This window comes from Hylobates moloch, unplaced genomic scaffold (genome assembly GCF_009828535.3).
Source record: "Hylobates moloch isolate HMO894 unplaced genomic scaffold, HMol_V3 SCAFFOLD_4, whole genome shotgun sequence".
In the NCBI taxonomy this organism is placed as follows: domain Eukaryota; kingdom Metazoa; phylum Chordata; class Mammalia; order Primates; family Hylobatidae; genus Hylobates; species Hylobates moloch.
In genome coordinates this window covers 107,246,198-107,266,312 of record NW_026652279.1, presented here as the reverse complement: position 1 = coordinate 107,266,312, position 20,115 = coordinate 107,246,198, and the positions used below count along the sequence as shown (strand labels likewise).

Here is a 20,115-nt window from a genome sequence, read left to right as displayed (position 1 = left end):
CATATATTGGCACCTAAAATGTCTATGATTCAGGGTATGGGGTTTGACTGAGGTGTGGGATTTGACTGAGGCCTGCATCATCTGCAGGGCCCTACCTTTTCCAGGGGACCCCAAGGACTGACTACTTGTGCCTTAACCTTCTCCCAGTTATCCATCAGGAAACCTGGCTATGCTCATCTTATATGCGAAAATGAAAAAGTTCACATACGTCATTCTGGAAGACAGTCTAGAAGGGTGGATCCGGGCCCTTATCAACAACTCAGGCAATGCTACCTTCTATGATAAAAATAGTGACATCTGGTAAGCTTGGGTCATGAGTCCCTAACACTCCTGCCCATGGAGAAGCAGCTGGAAAAAGCGTGACTCCCAGACTGCATGAACTTCCTCCCTGTCTCAGAGTTACACATGTTGGAAATGGGAAAATTAGCACTATGATGGACCAGTCCATGAGGTCCCTGACCGCAGAGGAGGCACAATGCTCTTCCTGCACCATTGCTCCTCCATGGGTGAAAAAGCAGTCAAGTCTCCACAACCACCACATTCTATTGGTTTCATCTCCTAAACACCTCTTAAGAGTCACCTTTGTGATAATTTGCTTAGGAAGACCCAGTACCTCCCTGTTCTGGGTGCCTCAGAGAGGAGGGTTCGGTGAGGGTTTGGAGACACATGCATACAGAGTCCATGGTCCAAAAGGTGACTTCTAAATATTTCACTATAGCTGAACTTAGTTCTTAAGTTCCCATTTCTGGTAATGGTGGAAAACCATCTTACCAATTCAAGACCACTCAGTCACTTCAAAATGTTTCTCCATCTCTTTGAGGTAAAGGACTCTCTTTTCAGGACTTTTTCCTTCCCTCCCTCTTCTAAGTGGTCATGGTGTGGGGACTTATATATATTTTTTTTTTTTTTTTTGAAATGGAGTCTGCTCTGCTGCCCAAGCTGGAGTGCAATGGTGTGATCTCGGCTCATTGCAACCTCTGCCTCCCCGGTTCAAGCAATTCTCCTGCCTTAGCCTCTCGAGTAGCTGAGATTACAGGCATGCGCCGCCAAGCCCAGCTAATTTATGTATTTTTAGTAGAGATGGTGTTTCACCATGTTGGCCAGGTTGATCTCAAACTCCTGACCTCAGGTGATCCACCCGCCTCTGCCTCCCAAAGGGCTGGGATTACAGGTGTGAGCCACCGCGCCCAGCCAAGGGGACTTAGATTATCTTGGATCAACTTTATACTTTCTTCTTGCTGGTCAAAGCCAAACATAATTCCAAAAAAGGATTTTCATTCTGCAGACTTTTGTTTTTAACAATATTTTCTCTGCCGTGAGTCTTTTTAGACACCATTTCCTGATTGTCTTCTTTGTTCTGGAGGTATCTGCCCTCCCCTGAATGCCTTGTGTATAGAAAATGCTGTCCAAGAAGTGGACCAAGGTCTTGGGTACAGAAAGCACAAAGGAGTGGGGCAAGAAATTCAGTTAATTACCTCAGAGAGGATCTGGTGACAGATCATCAAGCAAGCCAGGGAGGGAAGAGCTCCCCCTCTCAGTCCTATCAGCATGTCCCAGCCCCTCTGCACCTGAGCATCTGGATGAGAGACAGACGGTCCGTGTGTATCCCTTTACGGCACCCCTCATCCCTGCAAAAGTCAAACCACAGGGCCAGCCTCTCTCCCTCTCTCCGTGAATGGGCTGCCCTACCCCCAGACTGACTCCTTCCCCCAGGGGCAGCTGCTCCAGAGGAAAAATGTTACCCGCAGAGGAAGGGCTTAGTCTCTGGAGAATTCATCAGCAAAACTGCAGTCTCATTGACACTAGGAGAAGATTTTATGGAAAAGCCTCCCAGAGTCATTTGTGAATACTAAGCCATTTGGTCAGGGCCCGACCCTAACTGCTAGAATTTCCTCCGCACCAACAGGACTTCTCCGTGGCGCCTCGGGCACTGGGAGGGACTTAGAGCCAAGCTATTTCAAGAGCTGAATACTTCTTAGGTCATTTTTTGATTTCCATTTCCTCAGGGAAGATGGAAGGCATGGCTGTCCTTTGCCAGGTGTGTGGAAACTAAAATCCAGCAACCGCCTTGACTCCCAGCCCAAGGGGTCTTAGGCCAGGCTTCCTACCTGGGTTCAGGGTCCTACACACTGTTGAGACCTGCCCAGACTCAGGGTCCCTGATGGGTGGGTTCTACTCATTCAACAGTTCAGGATATTTTCACCCCCTGAGCAGGAACTTCCCAATTCTGACCATTTCTAGATGTTCCAGATCCCATCTTCCTAAGGGAGACTTAGCCCAGAGCTGGGCACCCTCAGGCAGGAGCAGATCTCTAACCCTAGGGAGTGGGGGATGGCCTAGTGTTGCTACTGGAATCCTAGGTTCTTTGGATCTCCCAGGATAGAAATCAAGAGAGACCACCAAACACAGCAGCAAAGGAAAGTTTATTTCAGCTTGTGCACAAGGGAACCAGCACTGAGAAAAGAAAAGAATGGGCCACTCCCTGAGTGCAATGTGCGGGTTGGTTTTATAGGGTCTTCCTATAGGAAAGGGTTATGTTTATGACAGGGCATGTATAGGAGCAGTTTTTCTAGTGCTTGCACAGTGGCTCAACATGCTTCTTCATACATCTTATGTAACATTCTCACTTTAAATCTCCACCCCTGGGTGTGGCTTTTAGCATTAGTTTAAGTCTAACTGCACATCCAGGGCTCCAGGGAAGTCCGTAGCCACCTGAAATAGGAGCTTCTTGGGTCTTTTGTTACTGATTGGTTAAGAGCTAGCTAAGCTAGAGCTTGAGTGAGGGGCTTTTATTATTTTCCTCCATACCACCTTAAAATCGGGAACCCACCAGCCTGCCCATCTCAGTGTGAGAACTCTGATGGGAGCCATTTAAAAGGTTAAAAGCTAGCAGGATCTGCTCCCCACAGAGTGAAGTAAGAAGATTCTTCTCTTTGCAATGATAACAAGGAAATTTTAATGTTTTCTCAGTTATTGCTGTGTATAGACATTTAATCCTTACACAGCCCTCTGAACAAAGTACTATTATTATCTGCTTTTTACAGTTGAAGAAATGGAGGCATAGAGAGGTTAAGTGACTGGCCCAAGGTCACACAGTTTACAAGTGGCACAGTCGGACCTTGAACTGAGAGTCTGGCTCCAGAGCCCAGGTTTTTGTTTGTTCATTTGTTATTTTTATAATTTCAGTATGTATATAGCCTCTTATTTAGAGAAGGAGGAATGAGGTTGGACAGGCTGGGGTCCCAAGACAAAGGAACTTAGAAGTTTGCCTTTTGTTCAATGGAAAGTGGGAAGCAAGAGGAGGATTTCGGATTGAGTGACTGGAAGTCCTCCCCACTGGAGGTGAGCAAGGCTTCCCATAGCAGGCCTTTGAGCCACCTTCTCATTCCGATGAGGCCTCTGTGTTCCGTGAAAAGTTCATATATACAAAGTGACCCCCAAATGCAGAGGGAGCTGAGAAACCAAACAAGACAGACAAACCCGGTTTGTCTGTACAAGGTGATTTACTAGGGGAACTTACAGACGGAAGTGCGGTCTAGGGTAGATGCAAGACAGGTATATCTCTGCACCAAAACCTCCCAGACCTGGGGCCTATGTCTTGGGGGAAAAGTACACGTGCCCTGGAAGGAATGTGTAGGCAGCTATGGGCGTCAAAGCCTGTCATGTATGCAACAATATCAAGGGTTGTTTTCAAAGAAAGGCAAAGTTTACAGTGAATAGATATTTCTAGATAAAGTGTAGTACATCGCCACACCCTGGACAGCTCTGACGAGACCTGGCAGACTGAGTAACCCAAGCTCCCCGAGCCTTCCTTCTCCAGACGAACCCAGGCCTCAGCATCCCTTCCTTTCTTCATGTGATTCCCTAGAGATGTTGCTGCCCCAAGGGCACTGATTCTAGAAACTGCCATTTGGGATTTGAAAAGCAGAAGCCAGGGCCAGAGGAACACAATGGGTTTGAAATGTCAAGAGAGGATGGCTCAGAGGGCAGGCAAGCCCCAGAGAATAGGGTTGGGAATGGATGAGAGAGAAACCCACCCGCCCTTCATTCCCTTGTACCTATCGATATGGGTGCCCTGCACAAGGTTGGGAAACAGGAATTCAGCAATGCAGCAGACAGACAAGGTCCCTGCCCTCAGAAGTTTGTGCTTTAGTGAGAGAGAAGAGATGATGGACAAATACAGTCAATTCTCATGAGTCATGGTAGTTATAGTCTATAAAGTCACTGAGAACACTGAATTGGCCAATACTGAACCCCTTGCTCCTAGGGGAAATACATACATATATAATATGTAACGTGGAGCCAGGGACATGCCCAGAGCAGTGGGAAATTTGATTTCCCAGTGTGCACATTGCTGGCTGAGATTGAACAAGGCCACACTCTGCCTTTCTGCTCAGCTCTCCTGCAGAGGCAACCAAAGGACACAGGTGTCCCTACACAGGGCAGTGTTGTGCAAGAAGCTGCAGCTCTGGGGCTGGTGGGACAGAATTTGAATCCCAGCTCTGGCAAGTGTTACTGGGATAGCCTCGTGCAAGTCACATGACACTTCTGAGCCTCCTATTCTCTTCTGTAAAATAAAAATTAAAAACAAACAAAAAAAAATGGTATCTAGCAGGATGGGCTGCTTTTAGGATTTAAGGTGATAACCTATGTGAGATGTGTCTGTGTGCTTATTTCCCCTAGGAGCTATGGGTTGTTTTGGTATTCACTAAATCACTGGCTTTCTAGAACATAATACAGTGAACAATGAGAATTTACCATATCTATTCGTAAATTAAATGAAGGAAACCAACAAGGCATGGCAACAGAGAGTCCCGTAGGGAACCAGGGAGGCTGCTCAGGCTGAGGAGGTGATGTCTAAGCTGAGACCTAGAGGATAAGTAGACGCCAGCCATGCCACGTGGGGCAGGGGACCTTTGCAGGCAGAGGGTAGAGCATGGCAAAGCTGTGAGCAGGAAGAGCCTGTGCGTGCCAGGAACTAAGGAGAGGGAAGGAGGGCAGGACAGGGCCACATGTTAGAGCCAGCGCAGGGGACAGTGCCTGGTGTTGGGTTGGTTGTCCATGTTGGAGCTTCTCCTACCCATCAAGTCCCTGTCAGTCTTTCTGTGGCCAAGTGGGGAAAAAGAAAGGGAAGGAGGAGGAGGAGGAGGAGGAGGAGCAGAGGCCCAGGGCTGAGCGCCCTGGCTGCCTGACATACTTTCTCTTGGTCCAGGTTGAACCTGAGCTCCAACCTGGGCTACTACTTCCCCAAAGACAAACGCCAGAAGGCCTGGAACTGGTGGAATCTGAACATCCATGTCCACGCACCCCCTGTCCAGCCCATCTCCTTGAAAATCAATGAGTACATCCAGGTACAAATAAGGAGCCAGGATAAGATCATCTTCTGCTTCACCTATGAACAGAAGCGGATTTGTTTAAACCTGGGCACCAGGTACAAGGTAAGGTCACGACTCCCCATACCCTCCACCAGGTGGGGTGCCCACCTGTACAAAGGCCACTGCTGGCTTGGACTGGCCCATGCCACAGGCCTCCAGGCTTGTTCTATATATGCCAACCCATATAAAAACAAGGCCACTTTGGTTTACCTGATGTTTAAGTACACACAAGTACATTCATGCGACTTCCCAGCACTGTGAGCTTAGGCTCTGAGGAAATTCACATTGAAATGCTCAGGCTAGCTGGGAAGAATGACTTGCACCTGTAACCCCAGGGCTTTGGGAAGCCAAGACAGGTGGATCCCTTGAGCCTAGGAGCTTGAGACCAGCTTGGGCAACATAGCAAGACCTCTTCTCCACAAAAAAAAAATTAACTGGGCGTGGGCCAGGTGCGGTGGCTTATGCCTGTAATCCCAGCACTTTGCGGGCCGAGGCGGGTGGATCACTTAGCGCCTGGAGTTCAAGACCAGCCTGGCCAACACAGTCAAACCCCTTCTCTACTAAAAATACAAAAAAATTAGCTGATCCCAGTGGCTCACGCCTTTAATCCCAGCTACTGGGGAAACTGAGGTAGGAGAATTGTTTGAACCCAGGAGACGGAGGTCGCAGTGAGCTGAGATCACACTACTGCACTCCAGCCTGGGCGACAGAGCCAGACCCTGTCTCAAAAAATACATAAGTAAATAAATGAATAAAATTAACTGGGCATGGTGGCTTTCTCACCTGTAGCCCCAGCTACTTGGGATGCTGAGGCAGGAGGGTCACTTGAGCTCAGGATATGATCCTGACAATAAAACACAGATGTCACCCTGCATTATCTCACTTGACACTCCCAGTGGCCGTGTCAGAAGTCAGGGCCAGAAACAAGGGGGAGTCTGTGTCCCCAGGCCTGCTGTTGTGTCCTCTTCCCTCCTCCCCAAACACACTTTTCTCTAGACAGATGATCTCCTGGAAGTTCGAGGCACAATCAATCCCCAGGCAGGCAGGAGAGGACCAATGCTGTATTTGTTTCTTAGGGCTGCTGGAACAAATCAGCACAAACCAGGAGGCCTGAAACAACAGAAGTTTACTCTCTCACAGTTCTGGGCCAAGTCTGAGATCAAGGTGTCCATGGGGCCACCATCCTCCAGAGGCTCCAATGGGGGACCCTTCCTTGCTCTCCCAACTTCTGATGGCTTCTGGCGTTCTTGGCTTGTGGCGGCGTCACTCCAGTGTCTGCCTCCACCTTCACACGGCCTTCTCCTCTGTGTGTCTATGTCAAACCTCCTCTTTTTTCTTAAAAGGACACCAGTAGTTGGATCTAGGGCCTACCCTAAATCCAGAAGGAGCTCATCCTGAGGGCCTTAACTTAATCATATCCACAGAGACCCTGTTTCCAAATAAGGTCACATTCACCAGCACTGGGGTTAGGACTTGGACATCACTTTTGGGGAACACAGTTCCACCTACTCAAAATGGTGAGGCTGGACCCCCGGAGCTCCAACTGTAGTGGGGGAAGAAGGTGGGCTCCTGAGGACCAGAATTAAAGAGAGGAATGAGGGTGTCCTTGGCTCCCCCCGTGAGGCCTAAGCAAGGTTCTCTTCCTGCTCAGCTCCCCCAGCCCATTCCACATGGAAGGCTCCACTTACAGACCCCCACCCTGCCAGAAAGGTGCCCGGGGCCCCTGGGAGCAGGACTGCCTCGGCAGACAGATGGATGGACATGTCCCCTGGGAATGAAGCAGATGGAGAAGTAGGCTGATAACAGCAGACTCCAGCAGAATAGATGCAGCTGTGTGCAGAGTATCTGAGAAGAGAGGAGGGAGTGTGCTAGGTTTAGGGTGGCCAGACACGTCGGTTTGCTCAGGACTGAGGAGTTTCCTGGGACATGGGACTTTGAGTGCTAAAACTGGGAAAGTTCCAAACAGGCCTGGCCTGCTGGCCCCGCTAGGTTCCCTCGCCTGGTAAGCCCTCCTATTTTGCAGGTGAATAATGACATCCCAGCATCCTTGCCTATCCTGGATTTCTCAGAGCAGCCAATCCAGTGAAGAGGAGGCCAGCACTACCAAGCCCAAGTGGATGGACAGCATGAGGGCCTAGAGCACCGGCCTTTGAACGGCGGAGGGAGGAGGGCAGGGACACGAAGGCAGTGCCCAGCGAGGTTGCAGGAAGGGCTGCTGTGGGCAGAGAGACCAGGGGGCCTGACTCCTTGGAGAGCTAGAGTCCCGGGGAGGGGCAGCTGTGCCTGTGCAGGGCATGTCCCAAATGAAGCAAATCAGCACCAGTGTAACTAATCAGAGCCAAAGAAAGGAGACAGAGCCTGGCACAGAGCCTGGCACAGGGTCAGCCCAGGCAGGCAGTAGTGTGCCCAGGGAAGAAGAGGCCCCTCCGTGCCCAGCCTGTCCACTTCCTGGGTGATGCTAGCCTGTGGTCTGAGCCCATAAGATGGACATAGGTTATTACGTGGCTAAAACAATAACAATATTGTGTGAAGACATTTCATACGCATAGGAATGGAGCACACAGGTATCGTCCTATCTTATCCCCTCCAGGAGACTCTGTCCTCAGTCTTCTGCAGGCTGCAGACCCAGGCAGAACTTGGCATAGAGGTGACCTCCCTGGGCCAGGCCTTCATCTCAATAAAACCCAGATACACTCCCAAGGAGCCCAAGGTGGAGGCGGGACTCGCGGGCAGCCACTGTGAGGCATCCCAGCTCTTGCAGGGCCCCATGGTCGGGACCCCATGGAGAGAAGCCCGGCAGCCCCAGGAAAGCACCGCCTTTGGAGGGCAGGCTGCGCCAGGGCACCAGAACTGCTTTCCCTCCAGTTTAGGGCCAGGCATGGGTGTGGCCTCAGCCCACATCACCATGGTCCACCTGACCACACCACCAGCCAAGTGAGCATATTTGGAAGCAGCAGGAAGGTGGCAGGTGGCAGGGCTGAGAACACAGATCTGCTTTCCTGAGTGAAGGCTCAGAGAACACTTGGTCCTGGCCACAGGAGGTCTGGCCTGGGTCTGGGGCACCGTGCTCAGGCAGCGTGCATTCTCACCCAGTCCTCTGTGAATCCCTGCAGTTTGTGATCCCGGAGGTGCTGAGCGAAATGAGGAAGAAAACCATCCTGGAGGCAGAACCCGGCCCAAAAGCCCGGAAGATCCAGGTCCTTCTGGGGAAAATGAACAGGCTCCTGAATTACGTGACCATCCCTGATCTGGAAAACTTCATAGAGGCTGTCAGTATATCACTGATGGACAACAAGTACCTGAAAAAGATGCTCTCTAAACTCTGGTTTTAGGGCGGGGCTTTTCTGGCATCCACCTAATGCCTTAGGAAGGTAGAGACCTTGGGAGCTCCAGGAAAAAAAACCCAAAGACCTGTTGACCTTTTATGAGAGTTGGTTTGTAATTTGGGACCTGTCGTAGCTCCTTGATTTGAAATAAACATTTTTGGCAGAAGGGCTGACAGTCTGTGGCTGAGCACAGAAAAGACTTGACAGCCCTGACCCAACAGCATGGAAGCAAGTTGTCGTTTCAGAGACATGTCAATGCCTGTCCTGCCTTCTTCTACGGTCACTCACTCCGTTCTTTTGTGGCTTTCAGTACGGGCCTTGACTCAGGACAACGACTGTGCTCACAGCCAAGCTCTGTCTGTTGTTGGCTGTGTGATCTTGGGCAAGTAGCTTTATACCTCGGTTTCCTCATCTGTAAAATGGGCCTAAAACTAGCAACGATCACCACAGAGTTGGGAGTATTAAATTAGTTAATGCACGTACAGTCCCTAGAACAGGGTCTGGCCCATAGGAGCCACTCAGTGTCACTCCAATTACTATCAGCTTGGCCCTTCCTTCACGTCTCGGCAGCTCCTGGGAAGGGTCTGTGAGACAATCGGGTAGGCTGAGTGTCTGCACTTCCTTGGGCTGCAAAGGCACAGCCCCTTCAGCTTCCTCAGGCCTTTCTCTTCATGATGCTCCCTATTGTTACTGAGACTGCGCACGAACCAGGCGGGCCCCGTTGTAAGCACTGTGCAAGCTGTAGCTCGTGTGGCTCCAGGATGTGGGCAGTATTTTCTCAAGGACACTGGGATGCAGAAAGGTTAAAGGACTCGCCCAGGATCACACACCAGTACATGATGGTAAAGACTGGCATTCCAGCCTACTCGACTACAAAGTGACATCACTGTGGTGATAATATGAGTATGTTTATGACCCCGCCACCACCACCACTCCAGGGCATCTCAAAGACTGAAGGCCACTCCAGGTGCTACTGCCCTTATCCTACCTTGTTGCACAGTCCCTACCCACCCCCACCCCACTCTAGGGAGCTCTGGAGGCCAGTCCCGGCCACTCAGCTGCTGCTGACTTGGCACAAATCATGCATCAGCCTTGGGGGGTCCAGCCGCTCCTCCTGGTGTTGGAGCCTCTGGGCACCACCCCAGAACACAGCGCCTCCTCCTGAGGCTGAGAGAGGGGAGGCTACATGTGGCCCAGTGCCTGGATCCCCCACACTTCCTGCACGGCCCCAGAGGCTCTCTCCAACCCTAACCTCATCACGCCTCGTCCACCCCTGCCAAGCCAGAGGGAAACCCAGATGGCAAACCCACACCGGCCCAAACCCAGTCCCCTAAACCAGTAGATGACTGAGAGCCTGAAAGGACCCACATGCCAGCTCCCCCCAGGAACTGGGTGGGACACTTGGGGTCACTGGTAACAGTTACCAACTTGAATAGCTACAACAAAAGGGGAAAATGTGTCATCTGGAGAGAAGAACACTGACCCGAACTGAAGATGCGATGGGTCTCGGAAATGATTGGAGAAGAGAAACTGCAGACCCCGTCTTTCTGCCTCTCAGTCTTCGACACCCATCTTGTCCAGGAGACGTTTTCTACGCATCTCAGGTCACATGGCTTTGTCTCCCAATCACTCTCAAAAACACCCCAGTGGTCTCTGCAGTTGCCCTTGATTAAATCAGGAGACCACCCTTGGTCCAATCCAGTGCAGTAAGAGCAGGTGGGATTATGTCTTGTAAATGGCTCCCAGCTGATCCCAGAGCATGAGTAGGGGCAGCTGTTTCTAAAAATAGGAGACTTGAGCTGGGCAGCCCCCCCAGGGGATGATTTTATACAATCTCAGGCCACCTGCAAACTTCCCAGAATGACCTGAGCTCCAGCCTCAACCAAGACAGTATGGAAAACCCCAGGACTGGCCAGGTGCAGTGGCTCACTCCTGTAATTCCAGCAATTTGGGGGGCCAAGGTGGGCAGATCACTTGAGGCCAGGAGTTAGAGACCAGTCTGGGCAATATGACAAAACCCCACCTCTACTAAAAATACAAAAATTAGCTGGGTGTAGTGGTGCATGCCTGTAATCCCAGCTACTCGAGAAGCTGAGGCACGAGAATCGCCTGAGCCCAGGAGGCAGGAAGGTTGCAGTGAGCCAAGATCGCACCACTGCACTCCAACCTGGGTGACAGAGTGAGACCCTGTCTCAAAAAGAAAGAGAAAAGAAAACCCCAGGCCAGGTGCAGTGGCTCACACCCAGAATCCCAGCACTTTGGGAGGCTGAGGCAGGTGGATCACCTGAGGTCAGGAGTTCGAGACCAGACTGGCCCACATAGTGAAATCCCATCTCTACAAAAAATACAAAAAATTAGCACGGTGGTGTGCACCTGTAGTCCCAGCTACCTGGTAGGCTGAGGTGGGCAGATCACCTGAGCCCAGGAGGTCAAGGCTACAGTGAGCTGTGTTCATGCCACTGCACTCTGGCCTTGGCTACAGAGTGAGACCCTGTCAGAGAAGAGAGGAGAGGAGAGGGAGGAGAGGGAAGGAAAGGGAATGGGAGGGGAGGGAAGGAGAGGGGAGAGGACCCTTCCTCTAGCAATTAGCCATTCTCTACTGTGAACAGTGACACCCAAGTGCTGCCTTCATGGCCCTTCTCCCTGAGGCTCTCCCACTGTCTGCCACCAACCTCCACTTAATGCTTTGTCCTCACCCCCAAACCATCACCTGTGCAGCTGACCTGGGACTAGGACAATCAGGCTGTCACAGGCAGGGTGCTACATGTCACTTCCTTGGCCTGACAGTCACACCTTGCTGGTGAATGCTGTCATTGGCTAACACACAACAGTTCCTTTGTTGCAAGGTAATGAGCCATAAATGACTACTGTGGTAGCATCCCTTTAGCCACAAAGTTTGAGTGCCTGGTTAGTTCCGCACCTATGCTCAGGGTGCACAGAAACCCCTGTCCTTACCACACATCAAAGACAGAAGCTCCCAAGTGGATCTCAGCAACACACAAGTCATCCCTAGCCAGGGCGATGGTATTGGAAAAACAGAGGGAAAAAATTAAACAGCTGTCTGGGATAAAAAATGCACAGGACTTGGTAGTAATGGGATGATGTGGGGAAGGCTGCATGACTTGGACAACAAAGTCACACAACACTTATACAGCATCTCTGCAGACACTGTTCTAGGTGCTGCGTATGAACAAAACAAAGTTCCTTTCCCAAGGAGTTTGTGATCTGGGTTGGTGGGAAAGACAAAAAACAAACAAGCAAAATACATCATGTGTCAGGTACAAAGACAACTAACGCAGGTGAGGGGAACAGCAAGTGCTGGGGACTGGGACTCGCTATTCTATAGAGCAGGGTTTCGCCACCTCTGCTCCACTGACATTTAGAGCTGGATGATTCTTTGTGGTCGGGACTATCCAGTGCTGTAGGATGTTCAGCAGCATCCCTGGTCTCTACGCACTAGAAGCCAGTAATACCCCACCCCTAACACACACACACCAGTCACAACCAAAATGTCTTCAGATACTGCCGTATATCCGGGGCTGGGGGCGGGGGCAGGGATTGCCACTGCTGCAGGTCATACTTGGGTTTTTTGGTTTTGTTTTCTTATGGCCCAGCACATCTATCTTGGCAACTGCTCCATGTATATGAGAAGGTATATCCTGCAATGTTAGGGTTTCTGAATTTACTAATGGGAAACAGGACCATCTGGACTGTGATTCATTCTATAAGATAGCTGGCCTTAGACTCTTCCTTAAAAAAAAAAAAAGTCAATGTCAAGAAAATAAGCATATGAAAACTCTAAGAGTAGTGGTCTAAGCTAAAAGGAACTAAAGAGACATGACAACCAAGTAAAATGTTGAACCCAGGATAAAGAAAAGCCACGAAACATTTTGGGGGAACAATTAGGGAAGCTGAAATATGGACTTCATATTAGATACTACTGAATTTCTTTTTTAGGTGTGATAATGGCATTGAGTTATGTAGGAGAATGTCCCTATTCTTTGGAAACGGATGCTGAATATTTAGGGGTATAATTTAACAGTAAAGTGTCACAATGACTGCAACTTCCTTTCAAATTGTTCAGCAAAAGACTATGTATGGGTGTGTTTGTATACACTAATAATGAAAAACCACTTGATTTCCTTTAACGTGTAAAAGTGCCCAATCTTGTAAGACAAGTTATTTTAGAATATACCTAGAAAAAAATGTGGAAGCTATATGCCAAACATTCAACTGTGGTTGGCAATTATAAGTTGTCTTACTTATAACAGCAGAAGAAAATTTAAAGATATGGCGTTGTTAAACCAGGGGAAAAAAATACAAATATTTTTGGAAAATAGAGGGAAGAATACAATACTACTAAATTTCAGTACAACTGTGTATGTCAGTACTATGCTGACATTACTCACGAAATTGTCAGTTTCACAAAGAAAAAGTTAAAATGTCTTTTAACTAAGGAAGCATTAAGATGCTTCAAAAATGTCTTTCCATAATAATTTTCTTGCCAAAGGAATTTATACAGTACAAGTAAAACTGGCAAAATCTGAGTAAGATTGATAAGAGTATATTAATGTCAATATCCTGGTTGTGATACTGTGCTGTGCTATAGTTTCGCAAGATGCTACCAGTGGGGGAAGCTGGGCAAAGGGTACATGGGATCTATCTGTATTATTTCCTAAAACTGCATGTGAGTCTGATACAAGTTATCTCAATTAAAATTTTAATTAAAGAAATTTTCCTCAAGGAATCCACACACATACCAGACACATGAGGACAAGGTAGGAAGCAAAAATCTTTATTTTAAAAAAATTCACATTTATTAAAAACAGCAATTTCTAGCCAAATAATATAAAGCATTTTAAATTATTTGAAAGTATTTACACTCTTTGTATAAGTGAACACTTGAAACTGTACAGATTTAAACAATCATTTAGCAAACAAGTTGGGTCACTATTACTTAGCACTTTGTAAGGTTTGAGTGTTTCAGAAATAAAAGATCAAAACACAAGAACCAATGTCATTAAATATTTTTATAAGAACACACTCCACTCTGTACATCAAATTAAATCAGTCACAGTACTTACTGTACAATAATCATGCCCTCATTTCTTTGGAAAGGCTATTAAAAATCAAATGTACATATAATACACAAAACTGGATATTTTACAGTTTATTTCATTAAACATGTATTTAAAAAACAGTTAAGTAAATACAATCTTCCTAATTCATTCATTTCATGGCAAAGAATGAATATGGGCCCTCTTACCTTCTACCTTCTCAAAATAGAGAGTAATAAGCTCAATCAAGCAACGTCCATCACCAATTTAAACTGAGTGAAAAGGAAGTGACCTGTTACAAATGACAACAATCACGGTAGGTAACCCATCTGCACCCTGCAGAAGTGCTGCCTCAGTACATCTAATGAGTTACAGGTACCTACTGCACCAAAAGGTCCCCTGGTCCCATTCCAGAACCCCTGACAGTGTCCACCTCTAGACTAGTGTTTGAAAAACTCAGAATTCTTTTTGAACTAAGAAGCTGGCTGCCTTAACATCAGCAGCAAAACCAATCAGGAAGTAGGAATTTGTTGGAAAATTCATAGATATGCATAATTTATGATCCCTGATATGGTGTGGTAGTTTTCAGATGTGGATAGTGTTTGTCATCCTTAGGTTTGCTGGTAAAATGTATTCTGCTGTAGCTGGGCTAGAGATCCACACAGCTGGTCCATAGCACAGCACAGCCAGCTGAATGAATAGACAGGACATGAAAGTGTTTGCTTTTCAAAGAACTGCTAAAACCAAAGGCAGTGTACAGAAGGCTGGTGACCTGAACCTTCATTCAGGAGGAACACTACTCCTCGGGTTTCCTTCTCTCCTTTATGCGCCAAATTTAAGACACCTTAATTGGTACTTCACACTCACAAACACACACTATCATACCATGAAAATATCATTAAAGATACCGCATGTATCTATGATGAGAAGGCTGCAGCTCCTTGCTTTAGAACTGTCTGCACCTAAGCAATTCAAGGGGCACAGATGCTGGAGCTTCACACAAAGTCCTTATATCTTTAAACTACCTCACATCAGACAGAGAAAAGGATGACACCCCGAATTCCCAGGAAGGCAGAATGTGTTCTCAGAAGCAACCAATGTACTCCAAACTCAACTTCAAAATGACAGGAGAAACATTACATTAAATAAGAGCACAGAAATAACAGTTCACTGTGGAATGCTCAGTGGTTAAAAGTGTTACAGTGTTTCACGTTTTAGCAAACCTTACTCTTACAGGCCTTCTAATTCGCTGTATTTCTGTAAAGTTCTTTGCACTACTTATTGTAATCTATTTTTATTGCACACTTTTAACAAAGAACCATTTCACTGCATGTCTGCCCTAGCTCTCTCTTCACATTTCTTGTGACCATTTAAATGAGGCAGTTATCACCAATCACAGATTAATCTTTGGCATTTTGATGTTTTAGAAAAGAAAACACCGATCCTGTAACACTTTGCTTCTATTTCATTCTGCAGTCAGCACTGAGCAGCACGCTCGTGTGGTTCTTGGGGACGTTCCCACATGCGATTCCTCGGTGTCCTGCAGACTGCAAGACTTCTCAGCCTGCTCCTCCCAGACAGACCATTTAGGTGCACAGCCCAGCTGGCCTGCTTATTTAGAAACTGACAGCAGAAGGCTCAGCTGAAAAGCAAAATTAAGAGCTATGTTAGTTCTCCTATGGAATACCGTCCTCAAGAAAAGTCAAGGAGGGAGGGGAACCACAAGGGTTGAAAAACCTCAGCATCATGCAATACAACCAGGTAACAAAACTGCATATATGTACCCCTTGAATCTAAAATAAAAGTTGAAAAATAAAATAAAATAAAGCAATTAGAATGGAAAAAAAAAGTTGTTTAGAGCCCCAAAAATAGAATGAGAGAAAAAGACCAAGATTTTTATGAGACCAGTAAACATGGCTGTAAAGTAGAAACTGGCCCACAATGTTGGTGTATTTCTGAGGCAGCCACTGGGCACTGGCATTGGGAGGCCCTGTCACACTTCATCACCAAACCTAGGCCATCAAATCACTTAAAATCCAATGAGAATAATGGCAAAAACGATATACAAACACTGACAAGGATAGAAACATATCTCCATAATCCACTGTGCCTTGTTCTACGCAGTGTGTTGTTGGAAGAGTTTTAAGTTGTCCTTTAAGTGCCTTTTTTAAATGCGCAAGAACAGATATGACAAGTGAATTTCAACTCACGTGCCAATTTTGACCAACTGCAGGAGCAACCTGCCCACTCTGTAACAGAGGACTGGGACACCAGAGCCGGGTCACAGCAGTGATAGGAGGGAAATGGCTGCCTGCACTCCAGGTGTCTGACACCCAGGCCTTGGAACCTTGTGGGTAAATGGACATGGCTGTGAACCGTTCTATCAGTACAGCTGCTTTGCTGATGCAGATCATCACCCCGATGTCATTTATAAATGAGTGCTGTCAGAAGAGGGATACAGAATCACCTCTGTGCTTTCCCTGCCAAAGTACAAAGGCTGAATGTAATCATGATGAAAGAGACAACACCAAATGCAGAGACAGTCTACAGAATAACTGGCCTGCCAAGGTCAAGCCAGGCTGTCTAACTGCTCCAGGTTAAAAGAAGCTAAAGAGATGTGACACCTGACAGCAATGCATGACCTGGGACTGGACCTGGACTGGGGAAATGTCAGCAAGAAGATCAGCAGGAACGGTACCGGGACTCTGATGAAATGTGCATATGAACTGTGAATTAGACACTAGTATCAATGTTAAGTTTCCTGTTTTGGTAACTATACAGGAGTAGTGAGAGAATTTCCTTATTCTCAGGAAATACACTCTGAAGTATTTAGGAGTACAGGAGCACGATGTCTCTCAACTTTCTCTCCAATGATTTAAAAGTGGGGCTTGAGGGACAGGGAAGGGAAAAAGTGAGGAAAATGAAGCAAATGGGGCAAAATGAAAATGGGGTAAAGGATATAGGGGCACTCCTTACACTATTCTTGCACCTTTTCTGTAAGTTTGAAATATAACAAACGTACAAAAATAATGTCTTCTGCCATCAAATGGATCTTACGATCAAGTACTCCACATCTACATTCATGCAAGTGACTATAACTGGAGAAAAAAAAAATAGACAACTAGGTTGAATGGTCTCTCTTGGATTCATATCCACTAAACTCACCCGAGCCTCTCTCCTCCCTTTCGGTGATGACCTTGCTTCTTATTTCACCCAGAAATGTGAAGCACTCAGAAGAGCACATCCATGAGCTCCCGCCACATTCACAGCCCCCATCCATGCCCATACGCTCGGCCTCCTCCTGTTACCATGACTGAACCCCTGTGTGTCTCACAAAGGCCCCACCCTGCCTGTTCCTGAAATTCCACCCACATTCTCAAGATATTTTCCCCTCCTTGTAGATCTTCCCCCATGAACACAAAAACACGCGTTTTTCTCCTATCTTTAAAAAAAACAAGTTACCCTGCGGAAAAATGTGGCCGGGCACGGTGGCTCACGCCTGTAATCTCAGCACTTTGGGAGGCCGAGGCGGGTGGATCACGAGGTCAGCAGATAGAGACCATCCTGGCTAACACAGTGAAACCCCGTCTGTACTAAAAATATAAAAAAAAAATTGGCGGGGCCTGTAGTCCCAGCTACTTGGGAGGCTGAGGCAGGAGAATGGCATGAACTCAGGAGGCAGAGCTTGCAGTGAGCCGAGATCACGCCACTGCACTCCAGCCTGGGCAACAGAGCGAGACTCCATCTCAAAAAAAAAAAAAAAAAAAAAAAAAAAAAAAAAAAACAATGGAAGGATAACCCAATAACTAATAAAAAGAGTTATCTATAGGGGAAGGAAGGGAAAGGCTGGAGGGGATTGGAAAAGGAACAAGACTTCTCCAAATGTACCTTGTTCTGTAATTCTGACTTGGAAACCATGCAAGTATTTTATATCATTAAGAAACAAAATTAAATCAAAACAGAAAAAAATAAATATTGAAAAGAAACCCATTTATATATCGAGTTAGTGGTACAATCATATAGAAGGTAATTACTTCAAATAAATTATTAAGAAGTATTTTGACTGTACAAATATCCTAGAATGATACAAGTATCTTTTTAAAATGTGACCCATCTATCCACATAAAGGAATATATACAGCCATAAAAAGGAAGCTCTGATACACACAACATGGATGAGCCTTGAAAACATGCTAGGTGAATGAAAGAAGCAGCGATATGAGGCCACATATTGTATGATTCCATTTAATGAAATATCCAGAATAGGCAAATCCACAGAGACAAAAAGTAGAAGATGGGGAAATGCAGGATCTGCTAATGGGTAAGGGGTTTTGGGGGGGAGTAATGAAAATGTTCTGGAATTAGATAGTGGTGATGACTGCACAACTTTATGAATATACTAAAAACCACTGAACTCGGCACTTTAAATAGATGAATTGTATAGTATATGAACATCTCAATTTTAAAATGACCTCATTTCTCCTTCCAGCTACCACTCCATCTTTCTCCTCTCCACTACAGTAACACTCCTCAAAAGATTCTGGCTGGGTATGGTGGCTCATGACTGTAATCCCAGCACTTTAGGAAGCGAGGCAGGCAGATCACTTGAGGCCAGGAGTTCAAGACCAGCCTGGCCAACACGGTGAAACCCTCTGTCTACCAAATACAAAAATTAGCTGGGCATGGTGGCAGGTGCCTGTAGTCCCAGCTATTTAGGAGGCTGAGGCACGAGAATTGCATGAACCTGGGAGGCAGAGGTTGCAGTGAGCTGAGATCACACCACTGAACTCCAGCCTGGGCAACACAGTGAGACTCCATTTCAAAACAAACAAACAAAAAAACAAAAACAAAAACAAAAAAACACAAGATTTATCTACACTCACCATTGCCTAGTCCTATCCCCCCAGTTTCTACCCAGCCCAGTCAGGCTCTTGCCAGCCTGATCAGTCTCCCCACATTTCCTAGTCTTTACCATATACTAAATTTCTAAACTAGATATAAAATATCCTCCACAGTGCCAGGCTACTCCTAATACATACTGGGTACTCAATAACTTCCATTTTTTTAATCTGGAAGTTATTAAAAAACTACAAATAGGGTGCAGTGTATACTGCTCGGGTGATGGGTACACCAAAATCTCGCAAATCACCACTGAAGAACTTACTCGTGTAACCAAATGCCACCTGTACCCCAATAACCTACAGAAAAATCAAAAATTTTAAAAAAATTGTATTTCTCTTATTACGCATATTTCAAACAAAATTATTCAGCAAGCTAAATGCCACTATTTGAGTCTTTTACAAACAGGTCATTCTCTTAAACACAGCAATATTCATATCAGAAAGAATTAAACAGAATTTTAATCCTGAGATTAACTGAAAATTCTAAAACTATCCCCCAAAAGTTTGAGAGAACAATTCAAAGTCTGAATTCTTACTCATCAGAATAAAAGAACGTACTATTTTTTAAATTAATACTAAAAATATGTTTGCTCAACGACATTATCTACTCAAGTGAAATAACCAAGAGGGCATAAAAGTAACAAGGATCTTTGGTCTACCCATTACCTGTTCCATAGATGGACAGGCAATGATCTGGATGTCTTCAGGGCTGAACTCTTCCTTTAACAGAGCATGGAACTTCTGGAAGACTTGCTGAATATTATTCTTAGAAAGGAGGAGAGGAGATCTTATCAAGTGAGTTGTCTTAAACACGAAGCACCATGAATGTTAAATTGTAATGATATTTGCCAAAGCGAGTGGAAGCAATGTATCTTTCATGATATTACCAAAGATGCATAATTTGCTCTTAATATTTCAATGCTGGCATAACCTGATGAAGACTTATCAGATAATGCTTCCCAGGAAGACTAAACTCTAGCAAGCCTTGTCCCCCCAGAGAATAATTTTAAGGGTCTTCTGCAGCAATTTCTTACACAAAAGATAATAAAGTTCCTAGACACATAAAATATACTTTAAAAATCAACCAATGCCTTGGGTAAGAACAAGAGCTCAACACAGAGCTGGAAGTTATGAGCCCTAAATTTGCTCTGACATTTAATCCCTTGGTTGCCACTGCAAGCCATTTATTTCTACTACTCACCAGTAAAATGGGGCATAATTCCTGAAGTACTGCTCTCTTGAGAGCTGGGCCACATGCAATGTAAGGGTCTGATTTTTTTGGTTTATTTACTAATTTCTACTTTCAATAGTAACATTAAAAACTTAAGACAAAGTGACAGTGGGAAAAAAAGATAATCAAGACAGAGGCAGACTTTGTAAGCCTTTCACGGATCATAGTGATTATTCAACTTCACTAGAACAGTACACCAACATTTCTAAATGTCTACAGGAAAAGG

At 46.2% G+C, this 20,115-nt stretch overlaps 2 protein-coding genes across 5 annotated transcripts in view; one reads left to right on the top strand and one right to left on the bottom strand.

The window, feature by feature from the left end:
* ERICH6B (glutamate rich 6B) overlaps positions 1–8,872 on the top strand; it is a 74,458-nt gene extending 65,586 nt beyond the window's left edge. The window contains exons 13-15 of the mRNA XM_032150821.1: positions 148–300; positions 5,213–5,438; positions 8,489–8,872. Of these exons, the coding sequence (XP_032006712.1) occupies positions 148–300; positions 5,213–5,438; positions 8,489–8,707 (598 nt within the window). The 3' untranslated portion in view covers positions 8,708–8,872. The remainder of the gene's footprint in view (positions 1–147; positions 301–5,212; positions 5,439–8,488) is intronic.
* A 4,532-nt stretch (positions 8,873–13,404) lies between these two features.
* The window catches only part of COG3 (component of oligomeric golgi complex 3), a 69,893-nt gene continuing 63,182 nt past the window's right edge, over positions 13,405–20,115 (bottom strand). For 2 of the 4 annotated variants that reach the window (XM_058437858.1, XM_058437857.1), the window contains 2 exons: positions 19,325–19,423; positions 13,486–15,400 (listed from right to left, as the gene is read on the bottom strand). In XM_058437858.1, the coding sequence (XP_058293841.1) occupies positions 15,371–15,400; positions 19,325–19,423 (129 nt within the window). In that variant the 3' untranslated portion in view covers positions 13,486–15,370. Of the gene's footprint in view, positions 15,401–19,324; positions 19,424–20,115 lie in introns of those variants that run through there. The other 2 variants (XM_032150820.2, XR_009213251.1) reach the window with 2 other exon arrangements.